The 21,401-nt window shown below is 46.3% G+C and overlaps 1 protein-coding gene across 2 annotated transcripts in view; it reads left to right on the top strand.

The window, feature by feature from the left end:
* The window catches only part of DHX8 (DEAH-box helicase 8), a 40,638-nt gene that overhangs the window by 8,962 nt on the left and 10,275 nt on the right, over positions 1-21,401 (top strand). The window contains exons 6-18 of one of the 2 annotated variants that reach the window (XM_028701598.2): positions 4,093-4,395; positions 5,042-5,186; positions 6,886-7,086; positions 7,261-7,348; positions 8,613-8,710; positions 9,321-9,468; positions 10,869-11,050; positions 12,662-12,856; positions 14,136-14,321; positions 15,197-15,407; positions 18,197-18,378; positions 18,523-18,663; positions 20,372-20,527. In XM_028701598.2, coding sequence (XP_028557431.2) covers positions 4,093-4,395; positions 5,042-5,186; positions 6,886-7,086; positions 7,261-7,348; positions 8,613-8,710; positions 9,321-9,468; positions 10,869-11,050; positions 12,662-12,856; positions 14,136-14,321; positions 15,197-15,407; positions 18,197-18,378; positions 18,523-18,663; positions 20,372-20,527 — 2,236 coding nt within the window. Of the gene's footprint in view, positions 1-4,089; positions 4,396-5,041; positions 5,187-6,885; positions 7,087-7,260; positions 7,349-8,612; positions 8,711-9,320; positions 9,469-10,868; positions 11,051-12,661; positions 12,857-14,135; positions 14,322-15,196; positions 15,408-18,196; positions 18,379-18,522; positions 18,664-20,371; positions 20,528-21,401 lie in introns of both variants that reach the window. The other variant, XM_028701597.2, reaches the window with a different exon arrangement.

Below are 21,401 nucleotides of genomic sequence, written 5' to 3'. Positions count from 1 at the left end.
AATACCAACGGTAAAACATTTTCATTAAATTCTCTTTAAGTAACACACAAGCTGTAAATTTAAGATGTCGTTTCCAGAGTTTTTCCCACTCTTCAAAGTAAATATTCCGGCCAAAATCTCTGGCCCAGTGCGTCATTACCGCCTTGACCTCCTCGTCAACTAAGTTCCAATCCAGTAATTGCTTGTACATTTTAGATAAGATTTTTATGTTATCCCCCAGAATCTCAGTTTGGAATCTAGAATTTTTTTCGGCATATCCTTTATCTTTGACGTCTTTTCTAAACATGTCGTTTATCTGGTGGTAGTGTAGCCAATCATATACTTGGGATTTGACCTGATCATATGGCCTCATCTTCCACTTCCCTTCCTCCTTCATTAACAGATGTTCATAAGTTGCCCATTTCTCCCTCATATTAGTCTTTTTGACAGCCATAACCTCTAATGGGGATAGCCATTGGGGTGTTTTAGGTTCTAGCATATCCTTATATCTTTCCCATACCTCCATCAGAGGACCCCTAAATATATGATTTTCAAATCCCTTATGCCCCTTCTTTCGCCCATGCCATAGATAGGCATGCCATCCGAAGCGGTTGTCGTGCCCCTCCAAGTCTAACACTTCCCTGTCTTCCAATTTTATCCAAGTTCTGACCCAGCATAGGCACGATGCCTCATAGTAGAGTTTCAAGTCGGGCAGGGCGAAGCCTCCCCTTTCTTTCGTGTCTGTCAGTAATTTAAACTTAACTCTCGGCTTCTTCCCCTGCCAGATAAATTTGGAGATCTCTCTATGCCAGGTTCTAAATATCTTTGTACCTTTTATAATTGGGATGTTTTGGAAGAGAAATAAGATTCTTGGTAGCACTGACATTTTGATTGTATCTATCCTTCCCCAAAAGGATAATTTGAGCCGGCCCCACACTTCTATATCTTTCTTAACTCCTTTCCATACTGGTTCATAATTGTTTTTGAAGAGATCTATGTTTTTTGGCGTTACCCATACCCCTAAATATTTCACCTTCTTTGTCACTTCTATTCCTGTTTCTTTCTGTAATTCCTCGATCTTATCTACCTGCATGTTCTTAACTAGTATTTTTGTTTTCCTTTTGTTTAACTTAAAGCCCGCAACTTCCCCAAATTGTTCAAATTCTCTGAGTACCTCTTTTAATGAGCCCAATGGGTCTTCCATTGTTACAACCAGATCGTCTGCAAAAGCTTTAGTTTTATGTTCATGCTGGCCGACCCTGATTCCTTTAATTTCTTTGTTGTCTCTGATAGAATTTAGCAGGACCTCTAGTATCATTATAAATACCAGTGGAGACAGTGGGCATCCCTGTCTTGTTCCTTTGGAAACTGTTATTTCTTCTGTTTCCACCCCATTTATTATCAGTCTTGCTTTTTGTTCCGTATAAATAGCTTTTATCCCATTAAAAAATTCCGTACCTACTTCCATGTGGTCCATGTGCTTCAACAGGAATTCCCAATTTACGTTATCAAACGCTTTCTCAGCGTCTACAAATAACAGTATACCTTGTTTATCGCATCTTTCTGTTAGATATTCTATGATGTTTATAATATTCCTTATATTATCTTTGATCTGCCTGTCCGGCAAGAAGCCAGCTTGGTCTCTATGAATGTTTTTTACAAGAATGACTTTGAGTCTCCTTGCCAGGACTCCCGTAAAAATCTTGTAGTCTACGTTTAATAAGGAAATCGGCCTGTAGTTTTTAATTTGATCTAGATCTGAATCTTGCTTTGGGATTAATGTGATCAGTGCCTCCTTCCACGACTCTGGTATTTCTCTTTCCTTTAGAATTTTGTTCATTACTTCCTGTAGTGGATTCAGCAAAACCGATTCCATCTCTTTATAATATCTGCTGGTGAACCCATCTGGGCCTGGAGCTTTTCCATTTTTTAGGTCTGATATGATTGCTTTTATTTCCTCCGTCTTAATTGGGGCATTCAATTTTTCTTTATCCTCTGCGGGGATCTTATTGATATTCTTAGATGTTAGATATCTCTCTATTTTTCTTGTCTTACTCTTTTCTGTGTTCCTAAAGAGGTCTCCATAGAAATCCAAGAAGGCTCTTCTTATTTCTTTAGGTTTATTTATCTCTTCTCCTTCCACCACTATCCTATTTATGATATTCTGTTCCTTTCTTTTCTTCAGTTGCCAAGCTAGTAATTTCCCAGTTTTGTTAGCATATTCAAAATTTCTCTGTCTCAATCTTTTGATTTTCCATTCTATCTCTCTATTTATCAGCATTGTATATTGGGATTGTAGAATTTTTATGTTCTCTTTTACTTTCTTGTTTTTTGGATTTTGAGTTAATTTCTGTTCATTTTCTACTAGTTGTTGTATAATTTCTTTTTTCCCTTTTTCTCTTTTTTTATTTTTAATTACGCTCTGTTGGATGAAAAATCCCCGCATCACCGCCTTGCCTGCGTCCCATACCACCCTTGGTTTTATATTGCTACCTAAATTATCTTCGAAGTACTCTTTTAGTCTAATTTGAGCTTTTTCTACTACTTCTTGGTCATCCAGCAGGTATTCCTTCAGTCTCCATCTATTTAATCTACTCTCCTGCCCTCTCAATTCCATTTTAATTGGATTATGATCTGAGATTGTTCTAACCTGGATCTCCACCCGTACAGCTCGTGGGACAAGTTCTTTTGAAATCCACATCTGATCTAGTCTCGATGATGAATCATTAGGTTCTGAATGGAAGGTATATTGCTTTTCTAGGGGATGTTTAAATCTCCAGATATCTACTAGACTACAGTTTTGTACCAGAGAGAAGAAGGTTCTAGGTAACTTCCCTTCTTTACCTTTTGAATCCCTCAATCTGTCCGATTCTAACGACACTACTCCATTCATATCTCCTAGTAGTATAATTTTCTGGTCAGCGTACTCCAATAGTTTTGCTTCCAACCTCCCATAGAATTCTGACTTATTCTCATTGGGCGCATATATACCCACTATTATTATCTTTTCTCCCTGCCATTGTATTTGTACTGCTGAAATCCTTCCTTCTTCATCCTTAAAAAGGTGTTTCGCTTCAATTTGTTTATTTATATAAATGACCACCCCCCTTTTTTTACTCCGATCTGAGGATGTGAATTCATTCCCTAATCTTCGGTTGATCAAAATCCTTTTATGTTTCCTCGCTATGTGTGTCTCTTGGAGGCAAAGGAAGGAAAGAGGCAAACTTGCACTTTGACGTGCTTTCGAACTGCTAGGTTGGCAGGAGCAGGGACCGAGCAACGGGAGCTCACCCCGTTGCGGGGATTCGAACCGCCAACCTTCTGATCGGCAAGTCCTAGGCTTTGTGGTTTAACCCACAGCGCCACCCACGTCCCCTGTCTAACAGTAGCCTTGTCTAAAAGGTTCCTCTCCTCTAAATGAGCCAGGTAAAAACAAATGTCACAGCGTGACGAAGGGTGTGTGCGGATGACGAGGTGAAAGGACTTGCAAGGTTCTGTTATTGATCGCAAATTTATTGATGGCACGTGTACCTCTTATTTTCTTAATTCTTAGTGCCCCACCCAAAATAGCTACTGTTTTGCACCTGCCTCTTATTGGTGGACCTCAAGGTTTTACTTAAAAAGTAAAGTAGATCCCAAAAGTCTGCCCACCCCTGATCTAATTCAACTCTCTTATCTCAGGTAGGATGTTCCATCACGAATCTACAAATTTCACCATCGTAGTGGACAATATTGGAGTACAGACCGCAGCCTGGAGAAGCTGCTGAATTTTGCCATTTTGTTTCTGTAAAAAAAGGCACCTGCCAGTATTTTACTATTATCAGCCAAATTAGGTTGCCCAACCAGACTCTGCTGCTGTCACTAATTCTGCCATGCCCTGTAGTCTTCCACTTGACTGACCAAGGGGGAGGCTGCAGAGGTGTTTTAAAAACAACTCTCTCTGGTCTCCCAAGGAATCCCGTTGCGGGGATTCGAACCGCCGACCTTCCGATCAGCAAGCCCTAGGCTCAGTGGTTTAGACCACAGCACCACCCGTGTCCAAGGTACCACTGTATTAAAGTAGCGTCTGAGTCAAGAGGGGACTTGAGTACTCATACTTTCTGTTGTTAGCAGCAAGAGAAGGCGGAGGAGCCGCAGCCGCAGCAGAGGTCGGGACCAGAAGCGGAAGCGGAAGTCGCCCTCTCGTTCCCGGACGAGGGAGCGGAATAAGGGAAAGTCCAGGTACCGTTCCAGGAGCAGAAGCCCCAGCTGGGACCGGAAGGAGCGGGAGAAGCCTGCAGAGAAGAGCAACGAGCGATGGCGGGATAAGCACGTGGACCGACCCCCACCAGAGGAGCCTTCCATCGGGGACATCTACAACGGCAAAGTCACCAGCATCATGCAGTTTGGCTGCTTTGTCCAGCTTGAAGGACTCAGGTACTTGATACAAGGTGGGCTTCACCTTTTGCATCCCTGGCTGGCACTGATCTGTGCAGTTCCAGAAAGTGAGAAACTGACACAACACTTTTTTTTAACTGCAAAGCCATGTCTATGGCATTTTAAAGGGTAAAGGGGACCCCTGACCATTAAGTCCAGTCGTGACCGACTCTGGAGTTGCGGCGCTCATCTCGCTTTATTGGCTGAGGGAGCCGGCATACAGCTTCCGGGTCATGTGGCCAGCATGACAAAGCCGTTTCTGGCGAACCAGAGCAGCACACGGAAACGCCGTTTACCTTCCCGCTGGAGCGGTACCTATTTATCTACTTGCACTTTGATATGCTTTTGAACTGCTAGGTTGGCAGGAGCAGGGACCGAGCAACGGGAGCTCACCCTGTCGCGGGGATTTTATAGCATTTTAGGCACGTACAAAGTAAGTTACGTTGAAGTCCAGGGGTTTTTTGTTTTGGGTAAGCTTGCTTGGGGTTATGTACACCTCCCAGTCCAACAATTAAGTGTGTTATTACCATATCCGCCTTGATACCTTTACGGTGGGTGGAACTTACAGTGTATAACTTCGAAAAGCTCCTGCGTGAGACGTAGCAGATACCCACTGGCTCTTTCCGCGTCCGATTCCCCTTTTTAGGAAGCGCTGGGAAGGACTTGTCCACATCTCAGAGCTGCGCCGCGAGGGGCGTGTTGCTAACGTGGCCGACGTGGTGAGCAAAGGGCAGAGGGTCAAAGTCAAAGTTCTGTCCTTCACTGGCTCTAAAACCAGCCTCAGCATGAAGGTAAGAGAGGGTCCATTCCACAAAAGCCCACCTCGTGTCTGCTTCTGTTTCTTTCCCCTTCCCTTTCTGTCCTTCCCTTCTGTCTTGCTCCATGTTTCCCTGGGACATTAGCATCTCCTCCTTCCTCTCTCTGCTTCATCTTGCCTTGCTGCTCCTCCAGTACGCATTTGTCAGTCCCTGGCCATCCTCATTCCACTCCTCCTTACTTTGGCCATATAATATAACAATTCCATCTCTGATTTGGGCCAAGGGGTGGGTCTCTTTTAGGACAACGTATTGCTACCTAGGAGGTGAGCGGTTGCTATCAGGGAATAGTGCCAAGGCAATGTTTCTACCCTGGACTTCAACTATTCAGCCTTGCTCTGCAGTTCTTTTGGCCTTGGGATATCTCACCTGCCCTTTCCTCTAATTCACACCAGCAGTTTTAAGGAAGAGGGTAAAAGTGGGGAATCCTGCATGGAATACACTGATCTCAAGAGCCACCTGCTACTGACCTCAGAGGTAGTGACAGATGCAAATGGGCCATTGTTTACCAGCCAGTGCGTCTCGCTTACTAGGAAACCCCAAGACAGGAACTGTTGTTGTCGATATCAGCCATGCTGCTACATGTCTCACCTGGGCAACACACTAGGCTTGCACACTAATTGCAAAATGGAACTATTGGAGACGTGGAGTAGAAATTGGTACCATGTTTCATATGTGGTGGCTACGTAAAAAAATTAAGATCTTCTGGGATTACATATACAGTGAACTTAAGAAAATGTTCAGGGTCTTATTTTTAAAAAAAACCAGAGGCCTTTCTACTCGGAATTACAGAACCAGACATTCCTATACAGCAGTACCTCGGGTTAAGTACTTAATTCGTTCCGGAGGTCCGTTCTTAACCTGAAACTGTTCTTAACCTGAAGCATCACATTAGCTAATGGGGCCTCCCGCTGCTGCCATGCCGCCGGAGCACGATTTCTGTTCTCATCCTGAAGCAAAGTTCTTAACCCGAGGTACTATTTCTGGGTTAACGGAGTCTGTAACCTGAAGCGTATGTAACCTGAAGCGTATGTAACCTGAGGTACCACTGTAAAGGTAAAATAAGTTTTTTTTATACGCCATTTTATACGTTAGTCTTAATAGTGACTAACTGGAAAAGTGATAAAATTCCTTCCAGATCAGAATGGTTACGAAAACTAGCTGATTATGCAGAGCTGGCCCAACTATCTGAAAAAAATGAAAGACAAGTCAAAACAAATATTTATGGCAAAATGGGAAGTTTTCAAAACATATCTTAAAAATAACTGTTGCAGAATGAATTCGGTCGCTGCCTTTGAATAACTTTTGCAGCTGTACTAAATAAGAAATAAAGACACAGAAGAGTAATGTTTTGTTGTAAAATGAACATGCAGATTTATGCAATAAGTTTGTAAATTTTGAAAGAAATATGGAGAAGACGGGAAGTTGGATGTACTTTGAGAAGGTTTACTGACACAACATAAAAAAATACTTTTTTGTTTATTTTGTATTTGAGGTGGCGGGTGATGTAAATGTATGGTTGTTGTGTGTTCTTTGTTGTTTTTGTCAATGTGTACAATAAAGCATAAATTTAAAAAAAAATTAATTGCAAAATGGAACTAAGCTAATTTTCTTTTTTAATTTTTGCACCTCTACATTGAGGGGAGTGCCAATCTGTGATTTATGTGTGCTTTAGGATGTAGATCAAGACACAGGGGAGGATTTGAACCCAAACAGACGTCGGAACCTCGTCGGGGAGTCTGAGGAGGCAGCCATGAGAAACCCAGACCGGCCAACCCACCTGTCCTTGGTCAGCGCTCCAGAGGTAGAGGACGATACGTTGGAACGGAAGCGCCTCACCCGCATTTCTGACCCTGAGAAATGGGAAATCAAGCAGGTAACGATTTCTTGCTTGGGACTAAATCACCAATGGTAAGACCAGTCCTGAGTCCTTTGCCCGAGCATGAAGAGGATGTTGGCTGTCGTTTAAAGAAACTTGTGTTTGTAACAAGACAGACCTCTTAATTCTTTGGCTGAAGGTTTTATCCTTGTGATTCCCCACCCCTTTCAGATGATTGCTGCCAACGTGCTTTCCAAGGAGGAGTTCCCTGACTTCGACGAGGAAACGGGGATCCTGCCAAAGGTTGACGATGAAGAAGGTAATGAAAGCTGTGATGGTCTAGACTTGATTCACCTCTGTGCTTGTTCCTCATCTAGCAATTCGTTTTGCTCACGTCCCACTCTGAACTGGAGAATGGTGGATTTGAGGTACAGTGGTGCCTTGGTTCTCAAACTTAATCCATTCTGGGAGTCTGTTCAACTCCCGAAACAGTTCGAAAACCAAGGGGCGGCTTCTAATTGGCTGCAGCAGCTTCCTGCACTCAATTGTAAGTCACGGAAGCAGCGTCAGACATTCAGCTTCCGAAAAACGATTGCAAACCTGAACACTTCCGAGTTTGCAGCTTTCGGGAGCCGGTTTGTTCGGGAGCCAAGCCGTTCGAATAGCAAGGTACCATTGTACTTCCACTATCAAGACTAATTAACTGCTCCCCTGCCTTCCACACTGCCTAGAAACATGGCTAACATCTGCACCCATCTAGATGTTGCTGGACTACAGCTCCCATCATCTCTGACTTTTGGCCCTGCTGACTGGGACTGATGGGAGTTAGTCTGCCAACATCTGGAGGGCCACAGCTTACCTGCCCCTGGCTGAGAACATCTGCAAGGTAGAACTCAAGGGAGAGCCTCTTTCCATTGTATTTCTGTGTTCTCCAGAGGCTAGGAGCTTCTCCACCTCCATCGTTCTGCCCGGACACTGAGGTCCAGCACCGAGGGCCTTCTGGCGGTTCCCTCGCTGTGAGAAGCCAGGTTACAGAGAACCAGGCAGAGGGCCTTCTCGGTAGTGGCACCTGCCCGGTGGAACATCCTCCCACCAGATGTCAAAGAGAAAAATAACTACCAAAATTTTAGAAGACATCTGAAAGCAGCCCTGTTTAGGGGAGCTTTTAATGTTTAATAGGTTATTGTATTTTAGTGTTCTGTTGGAAGCCGCCCAGAGTGCCTGGGGAAACCCAGCCAGATGGGCAGGATATAAGTAATAAATTATTATTATTATTATTATTATTAGAGGGCAAAAGTTTTCCAATACAGGGACCAGTCTGCTCTCTTTGCAGGGGCTAGATTAGCCTAGAGGCTGCTAGATAATCATATAAAATTGTAGAGCTGGAAGGGGTCACGAGAGTCATCTAGTCCAACCCCTCCTGCCCTGCTGGAATCCTTTGCCCAATGTGGGGCTGTACCCACTGAGCTGTCCCAGGTGCCATCCCCTAGCTTTGCTGGTAACGAACAAGGTTGGGGCTTGTTGATGAGAGCAGGGAACCTTGTTAAAATGTGCCTGGGACTGAGCTCAGTTCCCTCTTCCAGACGAGGACCTGGAAATCGAACTGGTAGAGGAGGAGCCGCCGTTCCTGCGAGGGCACACCAAGCAGAGCATGGACATGAGCCCCATCAAGATTGTGAAGGTGACGAGATCCAGACCCCGGGCCCTTCCATAATTGCCAGCAGTGGGGAGGGACGGCGAGGGTGTGCTGATACAGTGGTGCCTCGCAAGACGAAAAGAATCCGTTCCGTGAGTCTCTTCCATCTTGCGGTTTTTTCGTCTTGCGAAGCAAGCCCATTAGCGGCTTAGCGGGCTTAGCAGATCAGCGGCTTAGCGATCAGCTGTTAAGTGGCTTAGCGGATCAGCTGATTAGCGGCTTAGCGGATCAGCTGATAAGCGGCTTAGCGGATCAGCTGATAAGCGGCTTAGCGGATCAGCTGTTTAGCGGCTTAGCGGCTTGGGGAAAGGGGGGGGGGAGGAAAAAAACCCTGCAGGAACTCGCAAGACATTTTCATCTTGCGAAGAAGGCCCATAGGAAATTTGTCTTGCGAAGCACCTCCAAAACGGAAAACCCTTTCGTCTAGCGGGTTTTCCGTCTTGCGAGGCATTCGTCTTGCGGGGCACCACTGTATTTGATTTGGGGGTGTAATTTGTTGGGATGGCTACCACGATGAGAGAAGCTCAGGAAGGACTTCTTGGACAAACTTAGCTCTGCAGCAAGTAATGGAGTACGTTTTCCTGTATTACTCCAGAACCCTGACGGCTCCCTGTCTCAGGCTGCCATGATGCAGAGTGCGCTTGCGAAAGAGAGGCGAGAGCTGAAGCAAGCACAGAGGGAGGCAGAGATGGACTCCATCCCCATGGGACTCAACAAACACTGGGTGGATCCCCTCCCAGACGGTAACCGAATCTTCCTCCTGGTGTACCGTATTTTTCGCTCTATAGGACACACTTTTCCCCCTCCAAAAATTAAGGGGAAATGTGTGTGCGTCCTATGGAGCGAATGCAGGCTCCTTGGCTTCAGCGATAGCAACGCGAAGCCTCCGAAGCGCAGAGGGAACGCTCCCTCCGCGTTCCGGAGGCTTCGCGTTGCTTTCGCTGAAGCCTGGAGAGCGAGAGGGGTCGGTGCGCACCGACCCCTCTCGCTCTCCAGGCTTCAGGGATAGCCGCCTGAAGCCTCTGGAGCACAGCGGGAGTTCCTGCTGCGCTCCGGAGGCTTCGGGTTCCTTTTGCTGAAGCCGGGAGAGCAAGACTCTCCTGGCTTCAGCGAAAGGAACCCGAAGCCTTCGGAGCGCAGTGCGAGTTCCCACTGCGCTCCGAAGGCTTCAAGCGGCTATCCCTGAAGCCTTTGGAGCGCAGTGGGAACTCGCGCTGCGCTCCGAAGGCTTCAGGTTCCTTTCGCTGAAGCCAGGAGAGTCTCTCCTGCTTCAGCAGAGAGGGAGAGCTGCTCAGCGCCCCTTCAGCGAAGCGGGAGGAGAAATGGAAGGGGCTCCATTTCTCCTGCCGCTTCGCTGAAGGGGCGCAGCGCAGGGAGGGGGAGATTTTTTTTTTCTTGTTCTCCCCCTCTAAAACAAGGTGCATCCTATGGTCGGGTGCGTCCTATAGAGCAAAAAATACAGTATTTTTGGTTGTAAAATGTACTTCTGTTTAGACATCGCTGTGGGAACCCGCTGTAACATGTAACATGTACTGTAAATTGGGATGCAGCAGGCAATTTAGGAGACGCAGAGATCCAGAAATTCTGGCTGGCCTTGATAGCCAACTTCTTTCCCCCTCTGAGCAGCTATGGAATGAATGGGTTTTGCTGTCCAATTACTTGAGCTCATGTGCTCACTGTCGGGATCGCCGCTCGGCCAAGCTGATAAAGCTCATTTTCCTCTGGCCGAGCCCTCCGACGATAATTAACGACCTGAGCCTTTGATGAGGCCTCAGGCACATTCCCATTCAGCAGAGTTTCCAGCACAGGGAAGTGATGAGATTTATGGCTACATCGCTATGCTTTATTTCTTACTACTCAGACAGCAAAGAAATATACACCCTCTCTCTGTGAAAGTAGAGAGCAACTGAAACAAAGGAACAGGAAATCAGTAAACATCACATCCGTCTCCTGTCTTCCGTGAGACTTCCAACAGCCTGGAAGGTCTCTGGAATGTAAACAGAGACTTGTGACTCCAAAAGCACTGCACAGTGGCAACACACAGAAACTAACACTCACACCCCTTTCTAGTCAGTTTTCTCTTACCCCTTCCATGCTGCCATACGGACCAAAGTGTGATGTACATTTTCCTCTCTCTTTCCAGTGGATGGGAGACAAATCGCTGCCAACATGCGAGGGATTGGCATGATGCCAAACGACATCCCAGAGTGGAAGAAACACGCCTTTGGAGGCAATAAAGCCTCTTACGGGAAAAAAACTCAGCTGTCGATCATTGAGCAGAGGGAAAGTCTCCCGATTTACCGGCTGAAGGATCAGCTCATCCAGGTAAGACTGAGAAGAAGAAGAAGAAAAAAGCCAGCTGTCTGGAATTGAACCAAGGGCCATCAAGTCCAGCATCTCAGCATGCCGATATCAGGTGGTTTGGCCTCCACAGGAGATGACCATGGTGTTCCAAAATCCTTAAGGAGCTTTTATATTCCTGCCAATTCTTCTCCCATTAAATTCTGCAAAACCTGTGATTGCCGGGAGTTGATGCAGCTTCATCTATGAATGCCTTTACCTAGCAAACGTTTCCTGTTTAATTCCTGCATGCCCTGCCTTTCTATCAGAAATTCAGGGTGGCTTACAACCCAGAGAATAAAACCGTAAAAACAAATTGGTTAATATGCAGTCGAACAGACCGGGGAGCCAATACCGTCATACCTTGGATCCCGAACGCCTTGCAAATCAAACATTTGGCTCCCGAACGCCACAAACCCAGAAGTGAGTGTTCCGGTTTGCAAACGTTGTTTGGAACCCAAACATCCGCCGGGGCATCCTATTGGCTGCAGGAGCTTCCTGCGGCCAATCAGAAGCCACGCTTTGGTTTCTGAACGTTTTGGAAGTCGAACGGACTTCCGGAACGGATTCTGTTCGACTTCCAAGGTACGACTGTAGAAGCATAACATCAGCTTTATAAAGAGAGGGCTGTGAATGTGGTATATGTACTTTGCATGTAGGTTTGCTCTTTTGGATGTCCAAAACCTGAGCAGGGTGTGGCTGTTAGGATATTTCCATTCCACCTTATAAAGGGGACAGGCTGTTGTGAGTCACAGCCTACGTATTTCCTGTTCACAGGAAGTTTATGTTTTGTACATAGCTTTCGTTCTCTCTGTGCCTGAACATCGAAGCAGGCAGTCATGTTTTTTCTTTGTTCTGACCAACGCTGAATAAAGTTGTAAATAATGCTCTCCTGAGTGCATCTTCCGTTGTGCGAACTCTGCTGATAGAGCATGCACGAGCTCTGGAATGTGGCAAGCTATCTCCGAGGCTCGTGTCACTAATTGACTGATACTGCGTTTCTACAAGAGATCGATGGATCGTCCGGAGACGGCGTGGGGACATGATGGCCTCTGTCTCCCTGGCAGTATCCCAACAGTGGCAGGGTGTATGAAACCAGAAGTTGCCCTATAAGGAACTTTGAGAACACCAGATAGAATTAGTTGTCTAGAGGCAGGATGCAAAGCAAATGGTGTCTGCTCAGTGAGATAAAAGTCACCATCTGGTCACTGGAAGCTCCCCCAGGTGGTTAGTTTATTTGAGCATCATTTTCCATTTGAGCTCTTTCTTGAATAACACTTTAAGAACCATACACTTTCAAGAGAAAGCTCTGACATTTGGATTCACCGGGAGCTGTGGCATTGGCAATAATTTCTAGGAAACATTTTTCCACCTGCCGTGCTATTGCATCCATGCAGATTGTAGGCCCCTTTCCGTAGCGCCCGAACCTGCGGCTTGATTTTAAAAGAAAAACCGATTCGTGCAGACAAAGAGCAGCAAGCTTCCCTTTTGGACGTAATGTTCACGGAGGAAAACGGACAGAGTAGCAGGTGGGAGAGATTTGAGTACCTTTGAACACTGAAGATACCTGATCATCCCATGGCTTCTCTGTCCTAGGCTGTTCACGATAACCAGATTCTGATCGTCATCGGGGAGACGGGCTCCGGGAAAACGACGCAGATCACACAGTACCTTGCTGAGGCTGGCTACACCTCCCGCGGGAAGATTGGCTGCACCCAGCCTCGGCGAGTGGCTGCCATGTCCGTGGCCAAGAGGGTATCGGAGGAGTTCGGTTGCTGCCTGGGGCAGGAGGTAAGATGTGCTGGCGCTTTGTGGATTGACCCTGCAACGTGCCAGAAGTGGCAGATCATACAATTCCATGGTGGCAGCTGCGCTGATTACTTTCCTCTAGCTGGCAAGAGTGAAAAGGCTGTGTGAAGTTGTGCTCAGGGCTAACACAATGGAATGGGCAAGAGACCATTTGGGAAGTGCAGATCTATTCCGCAGGCCTGAGGTTCCCATCCACGCGGGAATGTGTCCATCCATCCATCCATCCATGAATCCATCCATTCCCATCTACGCGGGGCTGCCCTTGAAGCTGTCCCAGAAACTCCAGCGGGTGCAGAATGCTGCAGCGAGGCTCCTCACGGGGTCTCTGCCATGGGAGCATATTCACCCAGTGCTTTTCCAGCTGCACTGGCTCCTGGTGGAGTACAGGGTCAGATTTAAGGTGCTGGTTTTGACCTTTAAAGCCCTTCACGGCCTAGGACCCTCGTACTTATGGGACCGCCTCTCCCGGTATGCCCCACGGAGAGCCTCAAGGTCCATAAATAGCAACACCCTAGAGGTCCTGGGCCCTAAGGAAGTTAGCTTAGCTTCAACCAGAGCCAGGGCCTTTTCAACACTGGCTCCAGCCTGGTGGAACGCTCTGCCTCATGAGACCAGGGCCCTGCAGGATCTGATCTCTTTCCGCAGGGCCTGTAAGACAGAGTTGTTCCACCTGGCCTTTGGCTTGGAGCCAATTTGATTCCCTCCCCCTCTTTCTTTTTCCTTTTTCCTTTCTCCTCCTGTGATGACACTGCATTTTAATATTTTAATGTTTCAATATTTTAATACAAAAAAAATCCTTCCAGTAGCACCTTAAAGACCAACTAAGTTAGTTCTTGGTATGAGCTGTGTATCTGAAGAAGTGTGCATGCACACGGAAGCTCATACCAAGAACTAACTTAGTTGGTCTTTAAGGTGCTACTGGAAGGAATTTTTTTGTTTTGACTATGGCAGACCAACACGGCTACCTATCTGTAACTCAATATTTTAATGTTGTATTTTAATCTTGTTTTTAAGTTGTATTCATTCAACTTTTTTTTAAATTATTGCTTGTTAGCCGCCCTTGGCTGGGGAGGGCGGGGTATAAATAAAAATTATTATTATTATTATTATTATTATTATTATTATTATTATTATTATCCTTGCTGTACACCTTTAAATTTGCAGTTGCTTCTTCCAGGCAAGCAGTCAAGACATAATCGCCAGAGCAGAAATGTTTCCCATTCACCCCCTCCTGACTGTTTTGCCCCACTCTTCCTGGTAGGTTGGCTACACCATCCGGTTTGAGGACTGTACCAGTCCTGAGACGGTGATCAAGTATATGACAGACGGGATGTTGCTGCGAGAGTGCCTGATCGACCCGGATCTGACGCAGTATGCCATCATCATGTTGGATGAAGCCCACGAGCGCACCATACACACCGATGTGCTGTTTGGTCTCCTGAAAAAGGTGTCAACTCTTTCAAATCTCTCTCCCCACCCCCCACAAGCTCCTAAAAATAATGAATTAGACAAGAGCAATTGACGAAAGGCTTTATTTTATTTTTATAATATTTTTAATTTGATTTTCAAAAATATAAACATACAACGAAACACAATACGAAATCCAAATATTGAGATTCCTCTGAATCTCCTGAATTCCTTCCATGGGTCCTTTTAGTTCTATTTTCAACTGCATATCAATACTTCTCCAATTTTTCATCTTCCTCAGTTATCTATACATTCTGTTACATTTCAATTGTATTTAAAATCCCGCTAATGTTTTGACCTGTTTACAGTGATTTTGTATATACATTATAAACATTTCCCATTCTTTTAAAAATTTCTTGTCTTCTTGATTCCTGAGCTTCCCAGATAATTTTGCCATTTCGGCATAGTCCGTCAACTTGATTTGCCATTTCTTCTTTGGTTGGAGGGTTGTCCCTTCCTTCCACCTCTGGACTACCAAAATCCGAACGGCCATTGTAGCATACATGAACAATTTCCTCTGGTTCTTTCGACTCTATATAATTTGGAGTCTATATACCTATTATTCCTAATAAAAAGGCTTCTGTTTTCTTAACAAAAGTTATTTCGAACTTTTTTTCATTTAATTATATATCATTTCTCAATGACGGAAGGCTTTTTTAACAAGGATATGGATTCTCCACTGTGTAACCCTATGCTCAGAAAATAAGAAAGAAGCCTGTCTGTCCTGGGCCCCAGCTCTTGATTGGTCCTCGGATTAGTCTGGCTACCAGCCAGGGCTGTTGCCCCCTCATGGCTTGTGTTGCTGTGTACCTTTTTTCCTGCACTGAGCATGCTTTGCCAACTTCTCTCCTGCAGACGGTTCAGAAGAGGCAAGACATGAAGTTGATAGTGACGTCGGCCACCTTGGACGCGGTTAAGTTCTCCCAGTACTTCTACGAGGCTCCCATCTTTACCATCCCAGGCAGGACGTACCCGGTGGAGATTCTCTATACTAAGGAGCCAGAGACAGATTACCTGGATGCCAGCCTAATCACAGTCATGCAGATCCACTTGACGGAGCCACCAGGTAAGGCATGGAATGTTGGCGCTCACCTCGAAGGTTGCTTCATGTTGGAGGATGGAAGGCTTTCAGTCCCATGCAGTAATCATAGAGCACTGCTGCAGGTTCCAAGGTGGCGCTGTGTTCTAAACCACCAAGCCTCTTGGGCTTACTGATCAGAAGGTCAGTGGTTCGAATCCCCATGACGGGGTGAGCTCCCGTTGCTCTGTCCCAGCTCCTGCCAGCCTAGCAGTTCAAAAGCACGCCAGTGCAAGGAGATAAATAGATACTGCTGTGGCGGAAAGGTAAATGGCGTTTCCGTACACTCTGGCTTCCAGTGTGATGTAGTGGTTAAGAGAGGTAGACTCGTAATCTGGTGAACCGGGTTCGCGTCTCCGCTCCTCCACATGCAGCTGCTGGGTGACCTTGGGCTAGTCACACTTCTTTGAAGTCTCTCAGCCCCACTCACCTCACAGAGTGTTTGTTGTGGGGGAGGAAGGGAAAGGAGAATGTTAGCCCTTTGAGACTTCTTCGGGTAGTGATAAAGCAGGATATCAAATCCAAACTCTTCTTCTTCTCTTCTTCTGTCACGGTGTCCCATTGCACCAGAAGCAGTTTAGTGCTGCTGGCCACATGACCCAGAAAGCTGTCTGTGGACAAACGCCGGCTCCCTTGGCCTGAAATCGAGATGAGCGCCACAAACCCCATAGTCGCCTTTGACTGGATTTAACCATCCAGAGGTCCTTTCCCTTTTTTTTTACCTAGCGTGGCTGGCTTGGGCTAGATGATGTTTAAGTCTTCTCTTTTCTGTTCTTCAGTTTTGTTTTTGGTGTTCTAAAAAAAAAAAAAAAGTTGACAGACACTTTAAAGGTCTATCTCATCCACATAGACCTGCTATGAGAGTGGGGTAGTCTGCTGTAGATGCTCTTCACAAAGAAGAAACCTTTGATGGTGAGTGGCGCTGTGGGTTAAACCACAGAGCCTAGGGCTTGCTGATCAGAAGGTCGGCGGTTCGAATCCCAGTGACGGGGTGAGCTCCCGTTGCTCGGTCCCAGCTCCTGCCAACCTAGCAGTTCAAAAGCACGTCAAAGTGCAAGTAGATAAATAGGTACCACTCCGGCGGGAAGGTAAACGGTGTTTCCGTGCACTGCTCTGGTTCTCCAGAAGTGGCTTAGTCATGCTGGCCACATGACCCGGAAGCTGTACGCCGACTCCCTCGGCCAATAAAGCGAGATGAGCGCCGCAACCCCAGAGTCGGTCATGACTGGACCTAATGGTCAGGAGTCCTTTACCTATCCTAGAATAATAGAATTGTAGAGTTGGAAGGGGCCACTAGGGTAATGCAGGAATCTTTTGCCCAATGTGGGGCTCAAACCCACGACCTTGAGATTAAGAGTCTCATGCTCTACCAGCTGAGCTATCCCAGATCTGTAGCACACTATCCTCCTATGTGCACCCAAACAAGAAGCTACATTTCCTCACACCGTACCACTCTCTAGTCATTTACGGACCCTCTGTTAAGCCCGTGTTCATGGAAGACAATCTCGCTCAGCTACGAGTGAGCACCAGAGAAGACGACGACTACTCTGTTTATGCTGAACTTGCCTCCCAAACCCTTCTCCTTCAGGCACAGAAGAAGAGAAGAAGAAGAAGAGTTTGGATTTGATATCCCGCCTTTCACTCCCTTTAAGGAGTCTCAAAGCGGCTAACATTCTCCTTTCCCTTCCTCCCCCACAACAAACACTCTGTGAGGTGAGTGGGGCTGAGAGACTTCAAAGAAGTGTGACTGGCCCAAGGTCACCCAGCAGCTGCATGTGGAGGAGCGGAGACGCGAACCCGGTTCCCCAGATTACGAGACTACCGCTCTTAACCACTACACCACACTGGCTCTCAAATAATGCAAAGCTGTCGGTTTGGCACCCACCTAACCACAAATTTTCAAGCTTGCTTTGACAGTCATAAGGGCCCGAAGTTTGCTTTCCCGTCGATTCAAACGAAGCTGAGTTTGTGAAAACTGGCCAATTTCATACATTTTATCTTCATTGGCTCCCAGTATTTTTCCGAGCACAGTTCAAAGTGTTGGTGCTGACCTTTAAAGCCCTAAATGGCCTCGGTCCAGTATACCTGAAGGAGCGTCTCCACCCCCATTGTTCAGCCCAGACACTGAGGTCCAGCGCCGAGGGCCTTCTGGCAGTTCCTTCACTGCGAGAAGTGAGGTTACAGGGAACCAGGCAGAGGGCCTTCTTGGTAGTGGTGCCTGCCCTGTGGAACGCCCTCCCAGCAGATGTCAAGGCAATAAACAACTACAGTGGTACCTCGGGTTAAGTACTTAATTCATTCCAAAGGTCCGTTCTTAACCTGAAACTGTTCTTAACCTGAAGCACCACTTTAGCTAATGGGGCCTCCTGCTGCTGCCACGCCGCTGGAAGAGGATTTCTGTTCTCATCCTGAAGCAAAGTTCTTAACCTGAGGTACTATTTCTGGGTTAGCGGAGTCTGTCACCTGAAGCGTATGTAACCTGAAGCGTATGTAACCCGAGGTACCACTGTATTTTACTTTTAAAAGACAACTGAAGGTGGCCCTGTTTAAGGAAGTTTTTAATGTCTGACACTGTATTGTTTTTAATATTCGGTTGGAAGCCATCCAGAGTGGCTGGGGAAACCCAGCCAGATGGGAGGGGTATAAATAAATTATTATTATTATTATTATTATTATTATTATTATTATTATTAATCTGTTCCTGAAGTTGTAAATGTTGTGCCCTGGCCTGCCTGCGGGTGGAGCTAATCAGAGCAACCATTTTTTCTGTTCTGCAGGAGACATCCTGGTGTTTTTGACTGGCCAGGAGGAGATCGACACGGCCTGCGAGATCCTCTATGAGCGAATGAAATCCCTGGGTCCCGACGTCCCTGAGCTGATCATCTTGCCCGTCTACTCGGCCCTGCCTAGCGAGATGCAGACACGCATCTTTGACCCAGCTCCCCCAGGGAGTCGAAAGGTAGCTGCTTCCACCACTTTCTGGCAGGGATGGTGCCCCCCCCATACGATTCCTGTGAAAGTTCCCTTCTGGAGGCTTTTGCTGCCTCCTGTTTAGCATGCTGTTTGACCCAGGCTGCGTGTCTGTCCCTTTCGTCCTATCCAGGTGGTCATTGCCACGAACATCGCTGAAACTTCGCTCACAATTGACGGCATCTATTACGTGGTGGACCCCGGGTTTGTGAAGCAGAAAGTATACAACTCAAAGACAGGAATTGACCAGCTGGTTGTGACACCTATTTCTCAGGTACGTGGCTGGGTGGCTGTTCTACACAAGATCTGTGACTGGGGTCCGTGGGAGATAGAAGAATTTCTGTTGGCAGATGTGATGGATTTCTCTTGCTCAGCCCTATGAAATACGGAGAAGAAAATGATTTGTCTGCTTGTGCTATTAGGTGAATGTTGTTTAGTTGTGTCCAACTCTTCGTGACCCCATGCACCAGAGCACGCCAGGCACTCCTGTCTTCCACTGCCTCCTGCAGATTGGTCAAACTCATGCTGGTAGCTTCGAGAACACTCTGTCGCCCCCTTCTCCTTATGCCCTCCGTCTTTCCCAACATCAGGGTTTTTTCCAGGGAGTCTTCTCTTCTCATGAGGTGGCCAAAGTATTGGAGCCTCAGCTTCAGGATCTGTCCTTCCAGTGAGCACTCAGGGCTGATTTCCTTCAGAATGGATAGGTTTGATCTTCTTACAGTCCATGGGACTCTTGAGAGTCTTGTCCAGCACCAGAATTCAAAAGCATCAATTCTTCGGTGATCAGCCTTCTTGATGGTCCAGCTCTCACTTCCATACATCACTGCTGGGAAAACCATAGCTTTAACTATACGGACCTTTGTTGGCAAGGTGATGTCTTTGCTTTTTGAGATGCTGTCTAGGTTTGTCATTGCTTTTCTCCCAAGAAGCAGGCGTCTTTTATTTGCCAGGAGGTGATGGGCCCAGTGGCCATGATCGTGGTTTGGAGGCTGCAAAAATTCTGAAATTTGAATGTCTTCTGCTTCTGAATAACTCTTGCTCAGACTGGGCCACACACGTGTGTCTTCCCCACTTCTGAGATTTTGTGGCATGACCACACACTTCCAAATCTAAGGCCTAGAAACATGCTTGCTTGTTTAAAAACAAAATTTTTGATTTTTAGAATGCTGAGTTCTGTGTTTGTGCGGCACATCCATGGATCCCCTAAGCAGCCTCCCATAGTTCCACAGAGATGTTGTTGTACCTTTTGCCGTATTTCCTCATTTACTTATTTTTACGTATTTCAAAAAATTACATATTCCATACTGCAGCTATAGTTCCCTGGTGCTGAAAAAAATGCACTGATTGGGCAGTCAAAAGTAATTCGCAGGGAAATAATTTGCAATAAATTGGAAAAAAATGTTTAAAAGTACTTTTTTTTAAAAAAAGAGTCCTTTTTGTTGGGGATAATTCAGATGGAAATTCCCAGGTGTCAAAAAAGGTTATTTATGTATGCTACCACTGCGGATCATGTTCTGTTAGCCCCAAAATGGAAAGCGAGCGAGGTCCCATGGCAACTTAAACTGATGGAATATGTGCAGCTTGCATATAGAATATAGAATAAGAGAACATATAGAATAAGAGAGCAAGAAGAACATACGTTTAACAGAAGATTGAAAAATGTTTTTTGAATATAAGGGGGGGGGGCAGAATTGTGTATATTTGAAAATGTGGGCAGCATTAAGATAAACTCAACAGTGTAAATTAGTTTTGATGGATGTAATAATGGAGTACTGAATGGTTTAGTTTATATAAAATATGCAGGGATTTACGTTATGCAAAATGAACCATGGAAAGAGAAGAAGGGAAGGCATTGATGTTTTAAGGTTGCTTAAATGAATATTCTAAAATGTAGAACAGAAAATCTAATAAAAATTATAGAAAAGGGGGGGAGGGAAAGAAAGTAATTCGCTGACCTTGTTTCTTATCTATGATTCCTGCAGGCCCAAGCCAAGCAGCGAGCTGGGAGGGCTGGGAGAACTGGGCCAGGCAAGTGCTACCGGCTGTACACAGAGCGGGCCTACCGCGACGAGATGCTCACCACCAACGTGCCTGAGATCCAGAGGACCAACTTGGCCAGCACTGTGCTGTCCCTTAAGGTAGGCGCTGGTGACGCAGCAGCTGGTCTCTTATGGCGGAGCCATCTCGAGAAAAGCCTTGCAGAGCATCTTTGTAGCGCCTTGTAAAATGAACCTTCCTTCCCTTCGTAGCATTTGAGCTGTATTCTTTTCGTTTGGTCAGGGCGGCGGAAGATGTTTGTACAAGGCATGGTCAAAACCACTGAGCCTCTTGGGCTTGCCGATCGGAAGATCGGCGGTTCGAATCCCCGCGATGGGGTGAGCTCCTGTTTCTGTCCCAGCTCCTGCCAACCTAGCAGTTCGAAAGCACACCAGTGCAAGTAGATAAATAGGTACCGCTGCAGCGGGAAGGTAAACGGCGTTTCCATGCGCTCTGGCTTCTGTCCCGGTGTCGTGCTGTGCCAGAAGCAGTTTAGTCATGCTGGCCACATGACCTGGAAAACTGTCTGCGGACAAACGCCAGCTCCCTCGGCCTGAAAGCGAGATGAGCGCCACAACCCCATAGTCGCCTTTGACTGGACTTAACTGTCCAGGGGTCTTTTGTTGTTGTTTAGTAGTGTCCGACTCTTTGTGACCCCATGGACCAGAGCATGCCAGGCACTTCTCTCTTCCACTGCCTTCCGCAGTTTTCCCAAGAAAGTAAAATCTCTCACTGCCTCCATTTCTTCCCCTTCTATTTGCCAGGAGGTGATGGGACCAGTGGCCATGATCTTGGTTTTTTTGATGTTGAGCTTCAGACCATATTTTGCGCTCTCCTCTTTCACCCTCATTAAGAGGTTCTTTAATTCCTCCTCACTTTCTGCCATCAAGGTTGTGTCATCTGCATATCAGAGGTTGTTGATATTTCTTCCGGCAATCTTAATTCCGGCTAGGGATTCATCCAGCCCAGCCTTTC

Source organism: Podarcis muralis, chromosome 13, assembly GCF_964188315.1.
Source record: "Podarcis muralis chromosome 13, rPodMur119.hap1.1, whole genome shotgun sequence".
Taxonomy (NCBI): Eukaryota; Metazoa; Chordata; class Lepidosauria; order Squamata; family Lacertidae; genus Podarcis; species Podarcis muralis.
Note: the sequence above shows the minus strand (reverse complement) of the source record. Positions and strands in the feature narration are given on the sequence as shown.